This window comes from Thamnophis elegans, chromosome 8 (genome assembly GCF_009769535.1).
Source record: "Thamnophis elegans isolate rThaEle1 chromosome 8, rThaEle1.pri, whole genome shotgun sequence".
In the NCBI taxonomy this organism is placed as follows: Eukaryota; Metazoa; Chordata; class Lepidosauria; order Squamata; family Colubridae; genus Thamnophis; species Thamnophis elegans.
Genome location: NC_045548.1, coordinates 65,104,915 through 65,123,360, shown reverse-complemented (window position 1 = coordinate 65,123,360; position 18,446 = coordinate 65,104,915). Strand labels below are relative to the sequence as shown.

The 18,446-nt window shown below is 44.0% G+C and overlaps 1 protein-coding gene across 1 annotated transcript in view; it reads right to left on the bottom strand.

The window, feature by feature from the left end:
• The window catches only part of DEPTOR (DEP domain containing MTOR interacting protein), a 95,478-nt gene that overhangs the window by 12,561 nt on the left and 64,471 nt on the right, over window positions 1-18,446 (bottom strand). The window contains 3 exon segments of the mRNA XM_032222633.1: window positions 12,208-12,234; window positions 12,236-12,313; window positions 15,213-15,283. Of these exon segments, the coding sequence (XP_032078524.1) occupies window positions 12,208-12,234; window positions 12,236-12,313; window positions 15,213-15,283 (176 nt within the window).

The window sequence follows — 18,446 nt, the reverse complement described above, 5'->3', positions numbered from 1 at the left end:
ATATATAATATATACACACACACACCACCACACACACACCACACATATACATACATATACATATATACATATACATATATACATACACACACACACACACATACACATACATACATATGTGTGTATGTATATGTATGTATATATATCTGTGTGTAACAATTTTTACTACATTTACGTCATTTTGTGTAATATTTATTTACTATAGTCTATCTCATGTTTCAGTCTTTTAATCCATTTCCGGTTTTGTAGTTGTCTATTGTTTTGTTGATCTTTCTTCCTTTCTTTTTTGCTTTCCTGCTTTTCCCCTCCTTTCCTCTAGCCAATTGTACAATAAACCCCATGCGGAGTAGTATTCAGATTCGTCATGGATATTTTGAAGTAGATTACAGCAGTGGACCATAGTCATAGTACAGGGAGTACTGGTAGTCCTCAACGTATGGCCACAATTAAGCACAACATTTCTGCCGCTAACCAAGAGTGTGCCAGCTGTTAAGTGAGTTTTGCCCCATGTTATGACCTTTCTTGCCACAGTTGTTAAGCGAATCACTGCAGTTAGTAAGTTAGTGACACAGTTAAGTGAATCTGGCTTCCCCCATTGCTTAGTCATCTCTCTTTGAAGCTTTAAAGCAACTGCATCCTTGGCAAAGGTAACACAGCTGCTTCAAACATTATCCCCAGATAGTGTGGAAATATGCACACTGTCGTTTTGCTTCCTTGGCCATCTCGGTGAAAGTATTGCGTGAACAGACAAAAGTAATCCATGGGGATAACCTTTGAAGCAGCCAAACAAATGTTTGCGAAGGCAGCAGCTGCTAAAACACTACATAGGGAAATGCTGTGGGGGTTCATTTGCTCTGTAAGACACCTTTTCAGTGGTTGGCAAGAACCCTGCTGAGTATTCTTCCTCTACAGTATGAACACCGGATCAATGCTATTATCTTCATGAAAAATATCAAAACCTGGAGAAGCGATTCTAGAAGCCAGCTCTACTATTTGCACTGAGTGGCTAATGCCCTTATCGCAATTGGCAGTGGGTTAAGTGAAAACCAAGCCAGCTCCTGAGAGCACTTGAGGACGGGACAAAAAGTAACAGATGGAAGATTATTAAAGAGAAATCCAACCTAGAACTAAGGAGAAATGTCTTGACAGTGAAAACAATTCATCAGTGAATGGCTTCCCTCCAGAAATTGTGAGTGCTCCATCATTAGATGTTTTCAAGAAGAGATTGGACAAACATTTGTCCAGAATGGTATAGTCTTCTGTTTGAGGGTGGGGTGAGGTAGAAAGTTATCACCCACCCCTCTCCTAAAAGAATGAAATATTTTATGAAATATTAAAAAGGCAGAATAGTACATTTCCCTGGCTGAGAAATAGAGAAACGTTTTTTTAGAGGCAGGAAGGAGACTCACTCTTAATAGCCCCCACCTTTCTTAATAGCCCTCAGCAGACATCAGCACTTAAGAGATAAAGAGATAGATAGCCCTAGTCATAAGCAAATTCCCTGCAGCAAGATCTGAACAAAGGTAGGGTTAGCCCTCAGCCACAACAGGAATTGCCCAACAAGCCCCTTCATTGCATCAGGTCAAACTTCAACCAAACGTAGCTCAGACAAAACTCCTAAGATTTGTACATGGCACCATGGAGTCTGACAACAGCCAACAGAATACATGTTCTTGCGCAAGAACAGGAAGCTCAAGTTCAAAACCCAAGAGAAGGTATAAAAAACCCCTCACTCTCAACTCCATGTGGTCAGCTGCCCAGAACCACAAACCACCATGTGGTTCTGCTTCATCATTAAACCATCTTTCCAATCAGCCTCCATGTTTCCAGTGTCTTTTTCCCAGCTTGGAACTGGACCTGGATATTTCTTCCAACAGGGGAATGGACCTCCAAACTCCCTTCTAACCCTATTATTCTATGGTCTGCGTTCTAACTTCCAGCTGCATCCAGCAGGCTTTACAATGGTTTGTTAGGAAGAGCTGCAAAATGTTTGCCAATTTTTATCTCTGGGTCAATATTGACTCCACGCCGTTTCAGTCTTGAGATATAAAACCCAATTCTGTTAAGTCTTGAGCACGCCAAAGAAAGTTGTCACTTCCCATCAAACCGATTTCATGTTCCTGTAAATCTGCCAGAGGATCTTTTCAAAAACCCACAAAAAATAGAGTTACTTCTAAGTAGATTCTTTTATTGTCCTTCACCTACAGACAGAAATCTTGCCAAAACTAAAGCAACTACTTGCATCATTAGAGATTCCTCTAAGAATTGCTAGGGAGGAGCCATCTTAACTCTCTCTCACCCAGCCAAACTATCTAAATTTTGCTGTCTTTTGATCCTCTAGAAGGCAGCCCGAGAATGGAGAATCAGGAGTGGGTTGCCGCCGGTTTTACTACTGCTCCGCAACCCTCACACCCCCTCATTGTTCATTGTAAATTGTTCTTTGCGCATGTACAGAACAATTTACAGTGAACTGCACATGCGTAGTCACTAGAAAACAACATGGCAGCTGTCAGGGAACTGGTTCGGGGGCTTGGCAGGTCTGGGTCAAGGCCAGTTCTGCGACCCAGGCCTGAATTCCATGACCGGTTTGGCTGAACCGGGCTGAACTGGAAGCAACCACCTCTGCTGGGAATCCAGACTACATTCCACCACAAATGAATTGTCTGCTGGTTATTTTGCTGCTACAGAATTTATTGATTTATTAGATTCCCTTCTTCTTTCAGAAAACCACAGAGATTTGCACAAAGATTTTCTTTCATTAATTCTCACACCCACCTGCAAGTCAGGTTGTGTTGAAAGAAAATGACCAACATCAGCCAGGCCAGTTCATGAATATGGGTTCCAATTAGGTTCATCGATTTAACCCTAGGGGCGTTTGCAGATGGAGGGAATGGGGGAAAAAAGTCAAGATGTGGGCCATGGAGGTGAAACCCCTCCCCTTTTTATAGCTCATATCAAAAGGAGTATGGCTCATATCAAAAGGGGTGTGGCTTCGATCACATGCTCACAGCTGCCATCTTGACTTTTTACCCTCTACCTACAGATGCCTTGTTAATCACTTCACTATTCAGTTCATTGTGATTGACTGTTGAGAGTTATTTCAATACAATCTTCATAATCTCTCCCAATAGTTTAAGTAGCAGGCTAACTTAAAGGTTTTGTGCCATTGGGAACTTTAGGATTCAAACCTTAAAAAGATATTTAAGATTACAATTTTCCATTCCTTTTCAAGTTATTAAGGATAATTCTCTTGCCCAAAGGTCAAGGCATTTTGGATAAAAATATGGTGGATTATACAAAATATTCTTTAAAAAGGATAAAATTTACTCCTCAGTTATTCTTGTTAGGTATAATTACTGACTGTACAGCGGTAGAGGTTAACCTGATTTTGCATTTAATAACGGCAGCAAGACTGTTGGTGGCGCAATACTGGAAGAAGGAAGATTTGCCTACAATCCAAGAATGGACACTGAAAGTCACAAATTTAGCTGAGATGGCTAAAATATCTGCATATCTTAAAGACCATTCAAATGAGAGATATAAACGAGACTGGAGAAAATGGATCGATTATATACAAAATAAATATGGGACTAAGAAATTCCAGATAGCCTATGCTTAAGATTAGGAATGATTTAAATTGTTTAAAGTCAGTTTAGCAAGGAGGAGCTAAGTTCAACGCAAAGATGTTATTTAACGTCTTATTTTATTCTTTTTTTATCAATATATCTTAGACTGTGGTTGTTAATATCTATACCGTGTACGGGTTCTGGGAAGTCGGGGGGGGGGTAGGTTGTGGGGGCTCGGGGGCTCGGGTGGGGGGGAAGTATACTAGGCTTGATTTTAAAGCAATATGATTGCACATGTATATTGTCTTCTCTCACAATATGGCATTGTCTATGTAATAATATACATGTGATTATATGTTATGGAAATGGAAAATAAAATATTCATTTTTAAAAAAAAGGAATATAATTTTTCTTAAGCCTTGGGGACATAGGAACACTAAAAGTACAACGAGCAACTTTAATGGATTGCCCTCTGTAAATTTGACATTTTATTGTTCTGCAATTCTCTTTGGATAGTGCGTTTCAAAATTATTATTCCTATGGGGTAACACTCGAAGTAAATTATGATAACAAGCAACCTTGAATGCAGTGAAATAATCAGCTGGTGTTGGTTAACCGAATCAGATTAGGAGGTCATGACTTCTAAAAACAATTGCTTAGGGAGCTGGCATCAATTTAATTTAATTAACAGTAGGAAAACAATTGACACTGCTGGAAAGATAGAAAGTCATGCGGGATCTATTCCATAAGAAGCTAAAAGGACCCTGTATAAATGATGCTTTTGCCCAGAAATGGAATGGGAAAATATGTGTGTGAGATAAAACAGGAACAGCTAGGAACAAAAAAATAATTTAGAAGGCATATGTTTTCTGCCAAGGCGCCTGCCCTCTGGAATAACATCCTCCTATCAAAGATTGTACAGATTCCACCCTGCAGCTGTTCTGCAGGTTTTTAAAACCTGGCCCTGCTCCCAGGCCTGGGCTTAAGTGGCTGTCAAGCCTCTGATAATTTGTTCTGGATGTACATGTCTTTCTTCTTTCATTTACTGTTTCCTAGTTTTGGATGTCTTAAGTTGCCCAGAGTTCTTAGGAGTTAGGAAGCCTCTAGATCAGGGGTGTCATACTTAAGACCAAGGAACTGGATCTGGCTCACGGGGTGCTTAGATCTGGCCCGCGGGGCTGCCCAGGAAACAGCATAGGACCGGCCTGCCGTTCCTCTGCCAGCGAAAACGCAGCTTGAGCGGCTGCGTATGGATCATCCAAGCTCTGTTTTCACTGGCGGAAGGCCTGCACGAAGCCATCGTAGCTGAAAACAGAGCTCATGAGGGTCATGGGTGGAAACTCCCAAGCTCTGTTTTCACTAGCAGAAGATTGCAGGAGGCTGTCGCAGTTGAAAACGGAGCTTGGGAGCCCATTTTCACTGGAAGACTGCTAGGGCCACCATAGGTGCCCTTGACCCGAGTGATGTTGAGCTGGCCATATCCACCCTGGCCACACCCACTTCACACCCCACCACCCCGAGGTCAAACACAACCCTGATGTGGCTCTCAATGAAATAGAGTTTGACACCCCAGTTCCAGATCCAACAAATGAATAAAAATAGGCAGGGTATGATCCTACTGGTTTAACAACTGGTTCTCTTTATGCGCTTTGCGTGCACAGTTTACAGAGGAAATCACTATCCGCAGGAGGAAAACAGCTGAGGCGTGGCAATCCATTCTGCCGCACCTATCAGTTGGGCTTCAGAAAATATAGGTGAGTATAGCGCAGAGGCAGACGGGAGGACCCAGCTGATAGTCGGAGGCTACTGGTTTGTCCGAACCAGTGGTGGGTTGCAGGCGGTACGCATCGGTACGGGTGTACTGGAGCCTGCCCGGAGCACCGTTGTAACATTCCGGTATGGTGCTCTGGAGGACCCATCCGCCCACCTGAACTCCTTACCTGTCCTTTAACCTTTGGCGTTTCCATGCACACACATGGCATGTACGGCGCTGCGCAATGCTCCGCCGAGGAGCTGGAGCGTCACGGAGGCTTGCAGAGGCATCGCAGGCAGGTACGATGCATGCGCGCGGCCATGTGGGTGACGCCGGGCCCGTTCCAACCGTACCAGTTGAACGGGATCCGGAACCCACCACTGGTCCGAACTGGTCCAAACCAGTAGAATCCAACTCCTGAATATAGGAGAGAGTCAGGGTGGGATGAAACTGGCGAGACTCTTTACGAGAAAAAGATTTAAGAGTCTAAAGGCAATTGCAAAAGTGATGAATGGGTTAGGAGAAGTGACAAAGACAAGCTACGAGGAGAGAAAATTTGGAGAAGCAGCACAGGGAAAGGAGCCTGATCTTCCTGAAAACGCCCTGAAACGGCACTGAAACGGCACCATTGGCGTCATTTAAATACGGTAATTTGTATGATGTCATTACAGGTAGTCCTCGACTTACGACCACAATTGGGCCCAACATTTCTGCTGCTAAGTGCAACCCTTGTTAAATGAGTCCTGCCCCATTTTAAGATCTTTCTTGCCACCCTTGTTAAGTGAATCACTGCCCTGATTAAGTTTACTGACATGGTTATCCAATAATCTGGTTTCCCCATTGACTTTGCTTGACAGAAGGTGGAAAGAGGGGGTCACATCACCCCAGGACACTGAAACCATCATAAATATGAGTCAGTTGCCAAGTGTCCAAATTTTGATCACGTGACCATGGAGATGTTGCAACGGTCGTAAGCGTGAAAAACAGTCGCAAGTCACTTTTTCAGTGCTATGAGAACTTTGACGGTCACTAATGAATGTTTTAAGTCGAGGACTACCACTTCCGCAAATAACATAACTGGATGCAAAGAATGGAATTTGCATCCTTCGAATAATAAGGTCATCTCACATGTTATCCAATTTTCCCCATGCTGTAAAGACATTTTACAGCGAGCGATCGTCTTCTAAAAACTGTAAAAATTGCACACTGTGTAAAAAGCAAAAGGCAGCCTTGCCTTTGTCACATGTGTGTTCTTTCCAGCTTTACATAGCAACAATTTTTCAGATCTGCCTGCTGAATTGTAGGGCAAAGGCTTGCCCTAGGCGTTTATTCTACGCAGTGCAAGCAACAGGAGTGCAAGGTGTGAGCCGGTGAAGAGAAGAAAGATTGCAATTTTTCTCACCAGAGATTGCAGGAACTGGGTACATCTAGTTTAATGAAAAGAAGGACTAGTAGAGACATGATAGCAGTGTTCCAATATCTCAGGGGCTTCCACAAAGAAGAGGGAGTCAAGCTATTTTCCAAGCACCTGAGGGCAGGACAAGAAGCAATGGGGGAAAACCAGGGTGGGTTCCTGCCAGTTCTAACCTCTTCTATAGAAGAGGTTCCACAAATCTACAGTGCCGTTTAGAACCGGTTCCAGCTCCCTCCCCCTGCCCATCCACACATCATCAAGATGAAGAGCGAGAGGAGGAATTCTGGGAGTTGAAGTCCACAAGTCTTAAAGCTGTCAAGTTTGAACACCCCTGGGGTTTTTTCCTAAAGGGTTAGGGTGCAAGGGTCTTGTAACTTACAGCTTTAAGATTTGCGTGCTTCAAATGCAGAGTTTCTGAGCCAACATTTTGGTTGCTAAGCAAGAGCGTTGTTAAGTGAGTTCATCACATTTTACAAGTTGGTTACGCCCACCCTTTCACATGGCTGGCAAGCCACTCCCACCCGGTCACCTGGTTGGCAAGCCACTCCCACAAAGCGGGCCACACCTACATAAGAGGTTCTAAAAAAAATTGAAACCCATCACTGGTAGAAACTAATTAAGGAGAGAAGCAACCTAGAACTTAGGAGGAATTTCCTGACAGTTAAGAACAATCAGTGAAACTACTTGTCTTCAGAAGTTCTGGATGCTCCAACACTTAAGAAGAGATTGGACAATCATTTGGCTGCAATCATATAGGACCCTGAGGGTGAACCTGTGACACGTGTGCCAGAGATGGCACACAGCTCCCTCTCTGTGGGCACAAGTATTGTCCCCGGCCGCTCTTCTGGTTTCCGGAGGGGCGCATGTGCGCTTGCCAGCTGGTCTTCACTCATGCTGGAGTGCCAGAAACCCGAAGGTGATCAGGGTGCATGCACGTGCTGGCCAACTAATCTTCAGATTTCCTGACCACTGGCGTGCGCGAAGACCAACTGGTGCCCCAGAAATTGAAAGACCAGATGGCTGGCATATGCATGCGCACCGGGCCCCTGGTCCAGGGGTGGGTTTCAGGTGGTTCGCGGCGGTCCCCGCAAACTGGTTGGTCGGCGAACCCGGAAGTAAGTAACTTCTGGGAACACCGAAGGGTCCACCCGCCCGCCCGCGTTTCTTACCTGGTTTTGACGAGTTCTGCGCTTCCACGCATGCGCAGGATGCATACAGCGCCTGCGCGATCCTCCAGGAGCAGCTGGAGCATCGCACAGATGCTAGTACGCATGCGTGCACTGCGCACGTGCACAAGGACGCTGCCGGTCCCGTTCCAACTGAACCGGTTGGAACGGGGCGAGAAACCCACCCCTGCCCTGGTCTTTGGGTTTCCAGCACTCCGGTGCATGCTCATGTGCATTCTGGTTTGGGCACTTGATGCTGAAAAGGTTTGCCATCACTGGTATAGACGACTGGACTAGATTACAATGGTCCCCAGCCTTTTGGGCATTAGGGACCAGTTCCCTGGAGAGGTTTTTCTGCAGACCGGATTGGATGCGGTTTCTTGTGCTGCCTCCATCCGACGGACGGGGCTTTGCTTGTTTGAGTGGCCCTATTTCTGGCATGCCGTGGCGCAGTGCCATTCGATGGACTGGCAGTTGGGACTCCGGGACGAAAGGACCTCTGAGGTCCCTTCCAACTCTGTTATGCTGTTATAAGGCGGCAAGCAAATCCTGCAGAAATATGAGGGCAATCTGAAAGCAGAGCAAACAAGCCGGACTCGGTGCCAAGGGCACTTGCAGAATGCAAAGGTTAAATGTGGGCTGTGATCAAATTCTTGCCCTTTCCGTTCTTGCCAAATTTTCCCAGTCTTTTTGGTGAGAGGTTCCAGCAGCCTAATCTATCAGGAGCATTGATTAAAGAAGAAAATAATGTCTTCACGGCTGGGGTCGGTCACAAATAGTTCATACAATACAATAGCAGAGTTGGAAGGGACCTTGGAGGTCTTCTAGTCCAACCCCCTGGCTAGGCAGGAAACCCTATACCATTTCAGACAAATAGCTATCCACATCTTCTTAAAGACTTCCAGGTTGGGGCATTCACAACTTCTGGAGGCAAGCTGTTCCCCTGATTAATTGTTCTAACTGTCAAGAAATTTCTCCTCAGTTCTAGGTTGCTTCTCTCCTTGATTAGTTTCCACCCATTGCTTCTTGTTCTGCCCTCAGGTGCCTTGGAGAATAGTTTGACTCCCTCTTCTTTGTGGCAAACCCTGAGATATTGGAAGACTGCTATCATGTCTCTCCTAGTCCTTCTTTCTATTAAACTAGACATAACCAGTTCCTGCAACCGTTCTTCATATGTTTTAGTTTCCAGTCCCCAGCATAGCTGGCTGGGGAATTCTGTGAGTTGAAGTCCACAGGACTTAAAGTCGCCAAGGTTGAGAAACACTGTTCTAGAGCCTCCACATCTTTTCTTAACTTATGATTACAACTGAGCCCCAGATTTAGACTCCTAACCACTGCAGTCGTTTAAGCGAGTTGCGTCCCATTTTAGGTCCTTTCTCGCCCACAATTGTTAAGCAAATCATTGCTGCTGTTAAGTGAATCCCGCCATCCTAAAGCGAATGTGGCTTCCCCCACTTGACTCTGCTTATTGGCAGCGGCTGGGAATATTACAAATAGCAGTCACATGACTCCAGGACACTGCAACGGGTTGGTTTCCAAGGAGCCAAATTTGATCACGTGACCGTGATGGAGATGCTGTAATGGTCCCCCAGTGTGAAAGAGAGTCATAATTCTTTTTTTTTTCAGTGCCGTTGTAACTTTGAATGATTACTAATGTGAATGGTTGTAAATCCACGACTACCTGCAGGGAGTGTGTTTTTTATGGTCCTTATTTGATATGAGCAGTGGTGGCTCAGTGGTTAGAATGTAGTACTGCAGACTAATTCTGTTGACTGCCGGCTGCCTGCAGTTTGACATTTCGATCCTGACCAGCTCAAGGTTGACTCAGCCTTCTTCCATCCTTCCGAGGTCGATAAAATGAGGACCAGATTGTTGGGGGCAATTATGCTGACATTTGTAAATTGCTCACTGAGTCCTGTACAGCCCTATGAAGCGGTATATAAGTCTAAGCGCTATGGCAGTTAGAGGCCCATCCAGTTGTTACAGGTCAGACTGGGATGCAGATGCCTAGAATGTTTTTCAACTTCTTATTGACACTACCCCACAATCCATATTACTGATCAGGTCTTGTCGTGCTTCAGTTCTTGGTTTCATACTAAGATCCTGTGAGCATATTCGTTTGTTTAATAATCCAGCTTAGATCATAACTGAATGTTAATTAAATAATACCATGTTAGTTTTTGTCCCAGCTCTAGTGAGTTGCTGGTATATACAGGTTTTCCTCACTTAACAACCTGTAGCTTAGTGACAATTTGATGGTACAATGGATTGCCCAAAAAGTACTTATGGCTCAGTTCCAGACTTCTGATGGCGACACACCAATCTGTGCTCACATGACTGGATTTTGGACACCTGACAACTGGCTTACTTTTACGGCTGATTGCAGCATTCTGAGATCATCTGACTGTAATTTATGGCCATTGTTGCTGGTTTCTGGTCTTTTTGGCCAGTTTCAGGGGGGGGGGAAGCCCATATAAATTAATGGACTTACTTTGTGACCACTGTGCTTGCTTAATAACCATTGCAAAAAAAGGTTGTAAAATCAGGTTAGTCACATGGGTACCTCGACTTAACAATAGATATGGCTTACGATGGAAATTCTGGGCTCCATTACCTTTGTAGGTCAAGGACTACACTATGCAGCTCTCATCACACACTCAAAAGCGGAGTGGCCTTTTGCTGAAATTATAACATCAGCTGCAGATGTGTAGCTCAGGGATCTGGGCAGCTATTGTCAGCTGTCCCGTTGGCAACTCCAGAAAAAGAAACTCCTGGGACATTATTTTACCAAGTATAAACTTTACAGAATAAACCAGACTGGCACAGAAGGAGCAAAACCAACTCTGGGTTTCCCGTGCAAACACAATCATAATTATTTCCCTCTTACCCTACGGGCCACCCACAATCCATTATATCCACCAATCACTTCTGTTCATTTTGTTATGGGAACCAGGCAGCCATACTGGGACATCTTGGAGTCCTAGTGGACAACCATTTAAATATGAGCCAGCAGTGCGCAGCAGCTGCCAAAAAAGCCAACACAGTTCTAGGCTGCATAAACAGAGGGATAGAATCAAGATCACGTGAAATGTTATTACTACTTTATAATGCCTTGGTAAGGCCATACTGGGAATATTGCATTCAGTTTTGGTCGCCACGATGTAGAAAAGATGTGGAGACTCTAGAAAGAGTGCAGAGAAGAGCAACAAAGAGGATTAGGGGACTGGAGACTAAAACATATGAAGAACGGTTGCAGGAACTGGGTAAGTCTAGTTTAATGAAAAGAAGGACCAGGGGAGATATGATAGCAGTGTTCCAATATTCAGTGGCTGCCATAAGGAAGAGGGAGTCAAGCTATTCTCCAAAGCACCTGAGGGTAGAACAAGAAGCAATGGGTGGAAAATCAAGGAGAGAAGCAATTAGAACTAAGAAGAAATTTCTGACGGTTAGAACAATTAATCAGTGGAACAACTTGCCTCCAGGAAGTTGTGGGTGCTCCAACACTGTAAGTTTTTAAGAAGAGATTGGACAACCATTTGTTTGAAGTGGTGTAGGGTTTCCTGCCTAAGCATGGAGTTGGACTAGAAGACCTCCAAGGTCCCTTCCAACGCTGTTATTCTATTCTGTTGTATTCTATTCTGTTCTGTCTATTCTAGTCTATTCTATTCTACTTGGGTACCCTTGAGAGGGAAGTAATGTCTCATGGGAACCGATGATGCTTAGATGTCATTTCCCCCACCCTTTCATTCCATTTCAACCTCTCCCTTTTCTTTGTCAAGTAAAGTGGTAATAAGTAAAAGTGTGAGTCAGTCTTGCAGCTGTCATATGGGACTGTTTTCATAAGAGTGATATGAAAGTTCGAGGCTGGGTTTGTCCCAGATGAAGTGGTCCAAAACGTGTCCCTCCCTGGTCCCAATACCCCACCCCCATAAGGTAAGGTTCCCCTCACACATATGTGCTAGTCATTCCCAACTCTGGGGGATGCTGCTCATCTCTGTTTCTAAGCCAAAGAGCCACCGCTGTCTGAATACGTCTCATAGTCATGTGGCCGGCATGACTAAACACCAAAGGCGCATGGAATGCTGTTACCTTCCCACCAAAGGGTCCCTAGTTTTCTACTTGCATTTTTATGTGCTTTCGAACTGTTTGGTTGGCAGAAGCTGGGACAAGTAACGGGAGCTCACTCCGTAACATGGTAATAGAGATTCAAACCGCCGAACTGCTGACCTTTCTGATCGACAAACTCAGCGTCTTAGCCACTGAGCCACTCACCGCATTGAGACCTTTAATTGCATTATTTCAAGGTACCTTCATTCCCGATGCAGCTGCTGGCCCCACTGGGATCCACGGCTTGCACGTGGCAGGGCTTGCTCCCTCGGACCACAAATCCCCACCCAACAGCATCACCTATGATCTTAAAAGAAAAGAAGAAGAAAATGGTCACACTGAATCTTGTTAATAATCTCCCTCTCTCTCTCTCTCTCTCTCTCTCTCTCTCTCTCTCTCTCTCTTCTTTCTTTAAGCAAAGAAATGGGCTTTGATGTTCAGGAAGGAAAAAAGGAAGGAAGGAAGGAAGGAAGGAAGGAAGATAGGAAGATAGGCAGGGAGAAAGAAAGAAAGAAAGAAAGAAAGAAAGAAAGAAAGAAAGAAAGAAAGAAAGAGAAAAAGGAAGAAAGGAACATAGGAAGGAAGGAGGAAGGAAAAAAGGAAGGAATGAAGGAAAGAAGGAAGGAAGATAGGAAGGGAGAAAAAGAAAGGAAGGAAGGAAGGAGGAAGGGAGGAAGGAAAAAAGGAAGGAAGAAGGAAAGAAGGAAGAAAAATAGGAAGGAAGGAAGGAAGGAAGGAAGGAAAGAAAGAAGATAGGAAGGAAGGGAGGAAGGAAGATAGGAAAGAAGGAAGGAAGGAAGGAAGATAGGAAGGAAGAAAGGAAGGAAGGAGGGAAGGAAGGAAGGAAGGAAGGTGAATATGAAGATGTTCCAACTCTTATTTTGATGAGAGATCACAATAAAATCTTAAAGACAGAGTAAGCATAGCTCATTTTTAGCCCCTGCTTTCTTTAAACACTACATTCATCTATCTTAAAAAAACAACCTCACCCACCCAGCTTGCAGTGTACCTGTTAGAAATTATCCAAGACATTTATCAACTTATCTCTGCACTGTGGAGTAATCTGTCCCCCGCCCCAACCTTTGGGCCGGCAAAATGACAACAATGTAAGCTGAACAGTTTGTGAAGGAGCCCTTATTAACTCATATATAGTGTTTTCTAAATCTGCATTCCAAGAAGTCTCAAGAAAGCACAGCTTAATTGTAGGCAATTTTCCTTCCGAGAGACCAAAAAGCAGAACTAATCTGAAGCATTTATTCTGTATAGATTATAGGTTAGTTTCTATGCTATGTTTGCTCAGAGAATGGCAATAGCACTTAGACTTATATACTGCTTTACAGTGATTTACAGCAACCTCTAAGTGGTTTACAGAGTCAGCCTATTGCCCTCAACAATCTGGGTCCTCATTTTATCCACCTTGGAAGGATGGATGGCTGAATCAACCTTAAGCCTGGTGAGATTCGGACTGTCAAATTGCACGCAGCTGGCAGGCAGCAGTACTAGCCTGCAGTACTGCATTCTAACCACTGCACCACCGTGACTCATATAAAGCGTTTTCATATCAAATACATATAAAGTATTTCTTCTAAGTTGCAAAGCACCCCAATATGTTTCTCTGCATGTGTTTCTATGCACATGGGTATGTGTATAGTATATATGCACATATGTGCATATGTGTGTGTCTACCTGCGCATCTATAAATGTATCTACTGTAACTGTATATAGGTAGTCCTCAAGAAATGACCATAATTGAATCTAGCAATTAGTCTAGTCATGATGGTCATAAAGTGGATTGCCAAGTGACTGGACTCAATTATATGACTTTTTTATAGCGGTCATTAAGTGAAAACCATGGTCATTATGTGAAGCCATTGTTCACTATGGGCTAGTTTTTTCCCCAGAAATGGGAAGTAAATGCTAGTTTCTGGCAAAACTGTCATAAATCATGATCAGACGACTATAAGACACTACAAATGACCATAAATGGGGCTGGCTGCTGAGTGCCCTAAATGATCATGGGGCAGGGTGATGTTGGAACTATAAAACCCAGGTTGTAAGTCCCTTTCGGTGGGTCCGTCATGATGTTGGACGGGTGTTAAGTGACTGGTCATATGTCAAGGACTATCTGTATATCTGTCAAGCTAATTTCTTAGCAACTGCATGTCTGTGTTCATATAGTTTTCATTGGCAATGATATTAAAGCAGCTTGCCATTGTCTTTTCCTAGCTTACTTCCTTGATATTTTCTGCCAGTGCCCCATCCAAGTACCAACCCCGTCCAACCCTGTTTAGCTTTCTGATCCCCATTTCCAGTTGAGTGCATAAAAACACATTATTGCCCTAATCTTATCTAGATATATAAAAAGTGTGTGTGTGTATCTTCGAGCATAACTCTGGAACGTCTCAAGCAAGTTCAACCAAACTTGGTACACAGGTGACTTACTCTCTGGAAAAAAATACTGTGGGAGTAAAATACCCCTAACACCCTATGGGGTGTGTGTTCCAGCATAACTCTGGAATGCCTGGGCCGCTGAAATGAAAAGGAATGAATAGTCTCAAATCACAATACTTTTAACAGTGATATTGAATTTTGGATTCATGTTCTGTTGAGATAGAGCCTGTTGTGCCTTAAAATGGCTTCTACTGTACCAGCACATGATAATGGCTTCACAGGGAGGAAAGGGAGCTCCCTCTGTTAAGGGGGATTGGTTCTTAGACAAACAAACAAACAGCAAGGGAACTCCCTCTGGTAAGGGGGATTTGTTCCAGGCAACGCAGGGTTAGCAGCTAGTTAGTCATATTTATAAGATGACTTCAAAATCATTTGAAGTTATTTCTACACCATTGAACGAAAATAGCTTTACACCATGTCTATGGAGATTCTCAGTCATCCAGGTCATGGTTATCCCAAAGGTGTTTTTCCAAGAGGCAACTGGACTTTCTGGTTTGTTTTTAAATGCCATTTTGCTTCTTGGATCAAAGCTTCTTGAATGAGAAGCGAAGCATCTTTAAAGAAAAAACAGAAAGTCCAGTTGCCTCTTGAAAAAAGCACCTTTTGGACAGCTTTACACCACAGTCAGGTTCAGCCCCTGAAATTTAATAGGTAAAATTCTAAGCAAGAGTCGCAACGCTGCATAAACCTTCATGGATAATAAACAATCAAATGCGCTAAGCAGCAGAAAATAAAGATGTGAAACACAAACTTACAGTGAATGTTTTCCGGGCATAGGGAGCCCCGGGCCGCAGAAGTTCCTCAGGACTCACTGCTCTTTTTAGTACTGGAGGAAAAAAAAAATAGAAGGAAAGACACCTAAATAAGATTTGTTTCTAATCGTTCTTCAGAGGGCGAAGTTGCTGGGGGTTCGCAGGGGTTCGGGAGAACTTCTAGCTAAGATTCTGTGCAGTTCGGAGAACCCTCATATTCCCCTCCTGGCTGGCCCTGCCCATTCCGCCCTACCCCTCCCAGGAGTCCCCACACGGCCCGTTTTAGATGCAGGTAAATTCAGGACGTGCCCAGAGGCTCGGGGAGAGAAAAAAACGGGCCTACTGGAAGTTCAGGCAGGCCGAAAACGCACCCGTTTCCTGCCACCGGAGGGCCTCTGGAGCCTAGGGGGAGCGTGTTTTCACCCTTCCAGAGCCTCGAAGAAAGCCTCCGGAGCCCGTGGTGCAAGAGGCCGACTTGGCCACGCCCACCATGGCCACACCCACCTAGCAACTGGGCAGAGAACCCCTTGATAACATTTTTGAAGCCCACCCCTGGGTTGAAGCTGCTTCCAAATTAGGAATATGGTCTGGCTTCATTCAGTCATATTTTTTTTAACCAGGGTTATATTGCAACTTTTGCTTTTTTTTCTTCTCCTAAAAGTGACCTTTTCTGAGAATAGAACAATTACTCTGTACCTGCCTTAAAAAGGAAACCACTAGGCAGTTTTTCACAACCATCAAGGACATCAATTGTCCATTGAGAACAAAGTGATGAATAGAGCATCCAAAATTAACCCAGATGTGCTCAAGCGATGAACCTCTAAGGGGGAAAAAAGGCTGCAGTGGGGAGTGCCCTCTTGCCTCAGAAAATGTAAAATAAAAATTAAGCTGGTTGCTGATTTGTGCTTCTCCTTTTCATGAGGTCTGCAACTGTGGGTTGACATTGGTGCCCTTGCCCAGGAAAGGCCCAGTTTCCAAACATTTAAATCCAAAGAAACAAAAATACAGTTTTGTGCAGGTAGTCTTTGACCATAACTGAGCCTGACATTTCTGTTGCTATCATTTGTAAAGTGAATTTGACCCCATTTTACGACCTTTCTTGCCACAGTTATTAAGTGAATCACCGCAGTTGTTAAGTTAGTAACACAGTTGTTAAGTGAATCTGGCTTCCCCATTGGTTTTGCTTGGGAGAAGGTCACAAAATGGGATCACCTGATCCTGGGACATTGCAACCATCGTAAATATGAGTCAGTTGCCAAGTGTCGTGAATTTTGGCCTACCTCTATAGCTACAGGGAAGAAGAGAGGAATGAAGCTTTTATTTGTTTGTTTGTTTATTAACTTGTTTATTTTTATATCTTGCCTTTATTATTTTTACAAATAACTCAAGGCGGTGAACAAACCTAGCACACATCTTTCTCCTCTTATTTTCCCCACAACAACAACCACCCTGTGAGGTGGGTTGGACTGAGAGAGAATGACTGGCTCAAAGTCACCTAGCTGACTTTCATGTCTAAGGCTGGATTAGAACTCAACGTCTCCTTGTTTCTAGGCCATTACTTTAACCAAGGAAACTGTCTGGTCCTGGGTTAAAGTTGTGAACAGTGGATACAGATGAACTCCTAATCAGATTTTACCAGGGGTGGGTTCCTGCCAGTTCTAACCTCTTCTATAGTAAATCTACAGTACGTTTAGAACCAGTTCCAGCTCCCTCTCCTCGCCCGTCCGCACATCATCAAGATGAAGAGCGAGAGGAGGAATCCTGGGAGTTGAAGTCCACAAGTCTTAAAGCGGTCAAGTTTGAACACCCCTGGGTTTTTTTTCCTAAAGGGTTAGGGGTGCAAGGGTAACTTGACAGCTTTAGGACTTGGGTGCTTCAAATGCCAGAGTTTCTGAGCCAACATTTTAGTTGCTAAGCAAGAGCGTTGTTAAGTGAGTTTTACCACATTTTACAAGTAAGCCACTCCCACCTGGGGGGTCACATGGCCAGCAAGCCACTCCCACCTGGTCACATGGTCGGCAAGTCACTCCCACAAAACAGGCCACACCTACAGAAGAGGTTCTAAAAAAAATTGAAACCCACCACTGGATTTTACCCTTCGAATCCAGATCGCTCCACGGTCCTAATCTTTTTACATGCTTGTGGAGAAATAAGGACAACCCAGCATCCCAGCATTTATACTTTGCGAATAAGTGTAATGTCCAGAATAGGAGAGGAAATTACACGTAATCCTCGCTTTACGACCACAACTGAAATCGCAATTTCTCTTGCTAAGCAAGGTGATTTTTAGGTGCATTGCACCTGATTTTGCAACCTCTTTTGCTACTGTTGCTAAGTGAAGCAGTGCAGTCAAGCAAATTGTGTGGCTGTTGCATGAATCTAGTTTTCCTTAATGACTTTGCAATCATGATGAATGCAGGCCATTGCCAGGTGCCTGTATTGTGACCGTGTGATCCTGGGGAATGCCGTGACAGTCATAATTATGAGGACTGGTTTCAAGTCACTTTTTTCAGTGCCGTTATCATTTTTCAACGGTCACTAAAGAAAGCAGTTATAAGCCAAGGATTACCTGTAGGAGAAAATATACACTATATTGCCAAAACTATCCGCTCACCCATCCAAATAACCAGAATCAGGTGTTCCAATCACTTCCATGGCCACAGGTGTACAAAATCAAGTACCTAGGCATGCAGACTGTTTTTACAAACATTTGGGAAAGAATGGGTTGCTCTCAAGAGCTCAGTGAATTCCAGCGAGGAACTGTGATAGGATGCCACCTGTGCAACAAATCCAGTCGTGAAATTTCCTCGCTCCTAAATATTCCACAGTCAACTGTCAGCTGTATTATAAGAATGTGGAAGTGTTTGGCAACTCAGCCACGAAGTGGGAGGTCACATAAACTCGTCCAACATCAGTGTATGACCTCACAAATGCGCTTCTGGAAGAATGGTCAAAAATTCCCATAAACACACTCCTAAACCTTGTGGACAGCCTTCCCAGAAGAGTTGAAGCTGTTATAGCTGCAAAGGGTGGACCGACGTCATATTGAACCTATGGATTAGGAATGGGATGTCACTTACAGTAAATTCATATGCAAGTAAAGGCAGGTGAGCGAATACTTTTGGCAATATAGTGTATCTAAAATCACAAAACCAGTCATGCTTGTGGGTTCCTCCGATGATTAAAACACTTCCTATCGCACAGCCTGAAAAGAGCTATTATGGGCTACAGAAACTG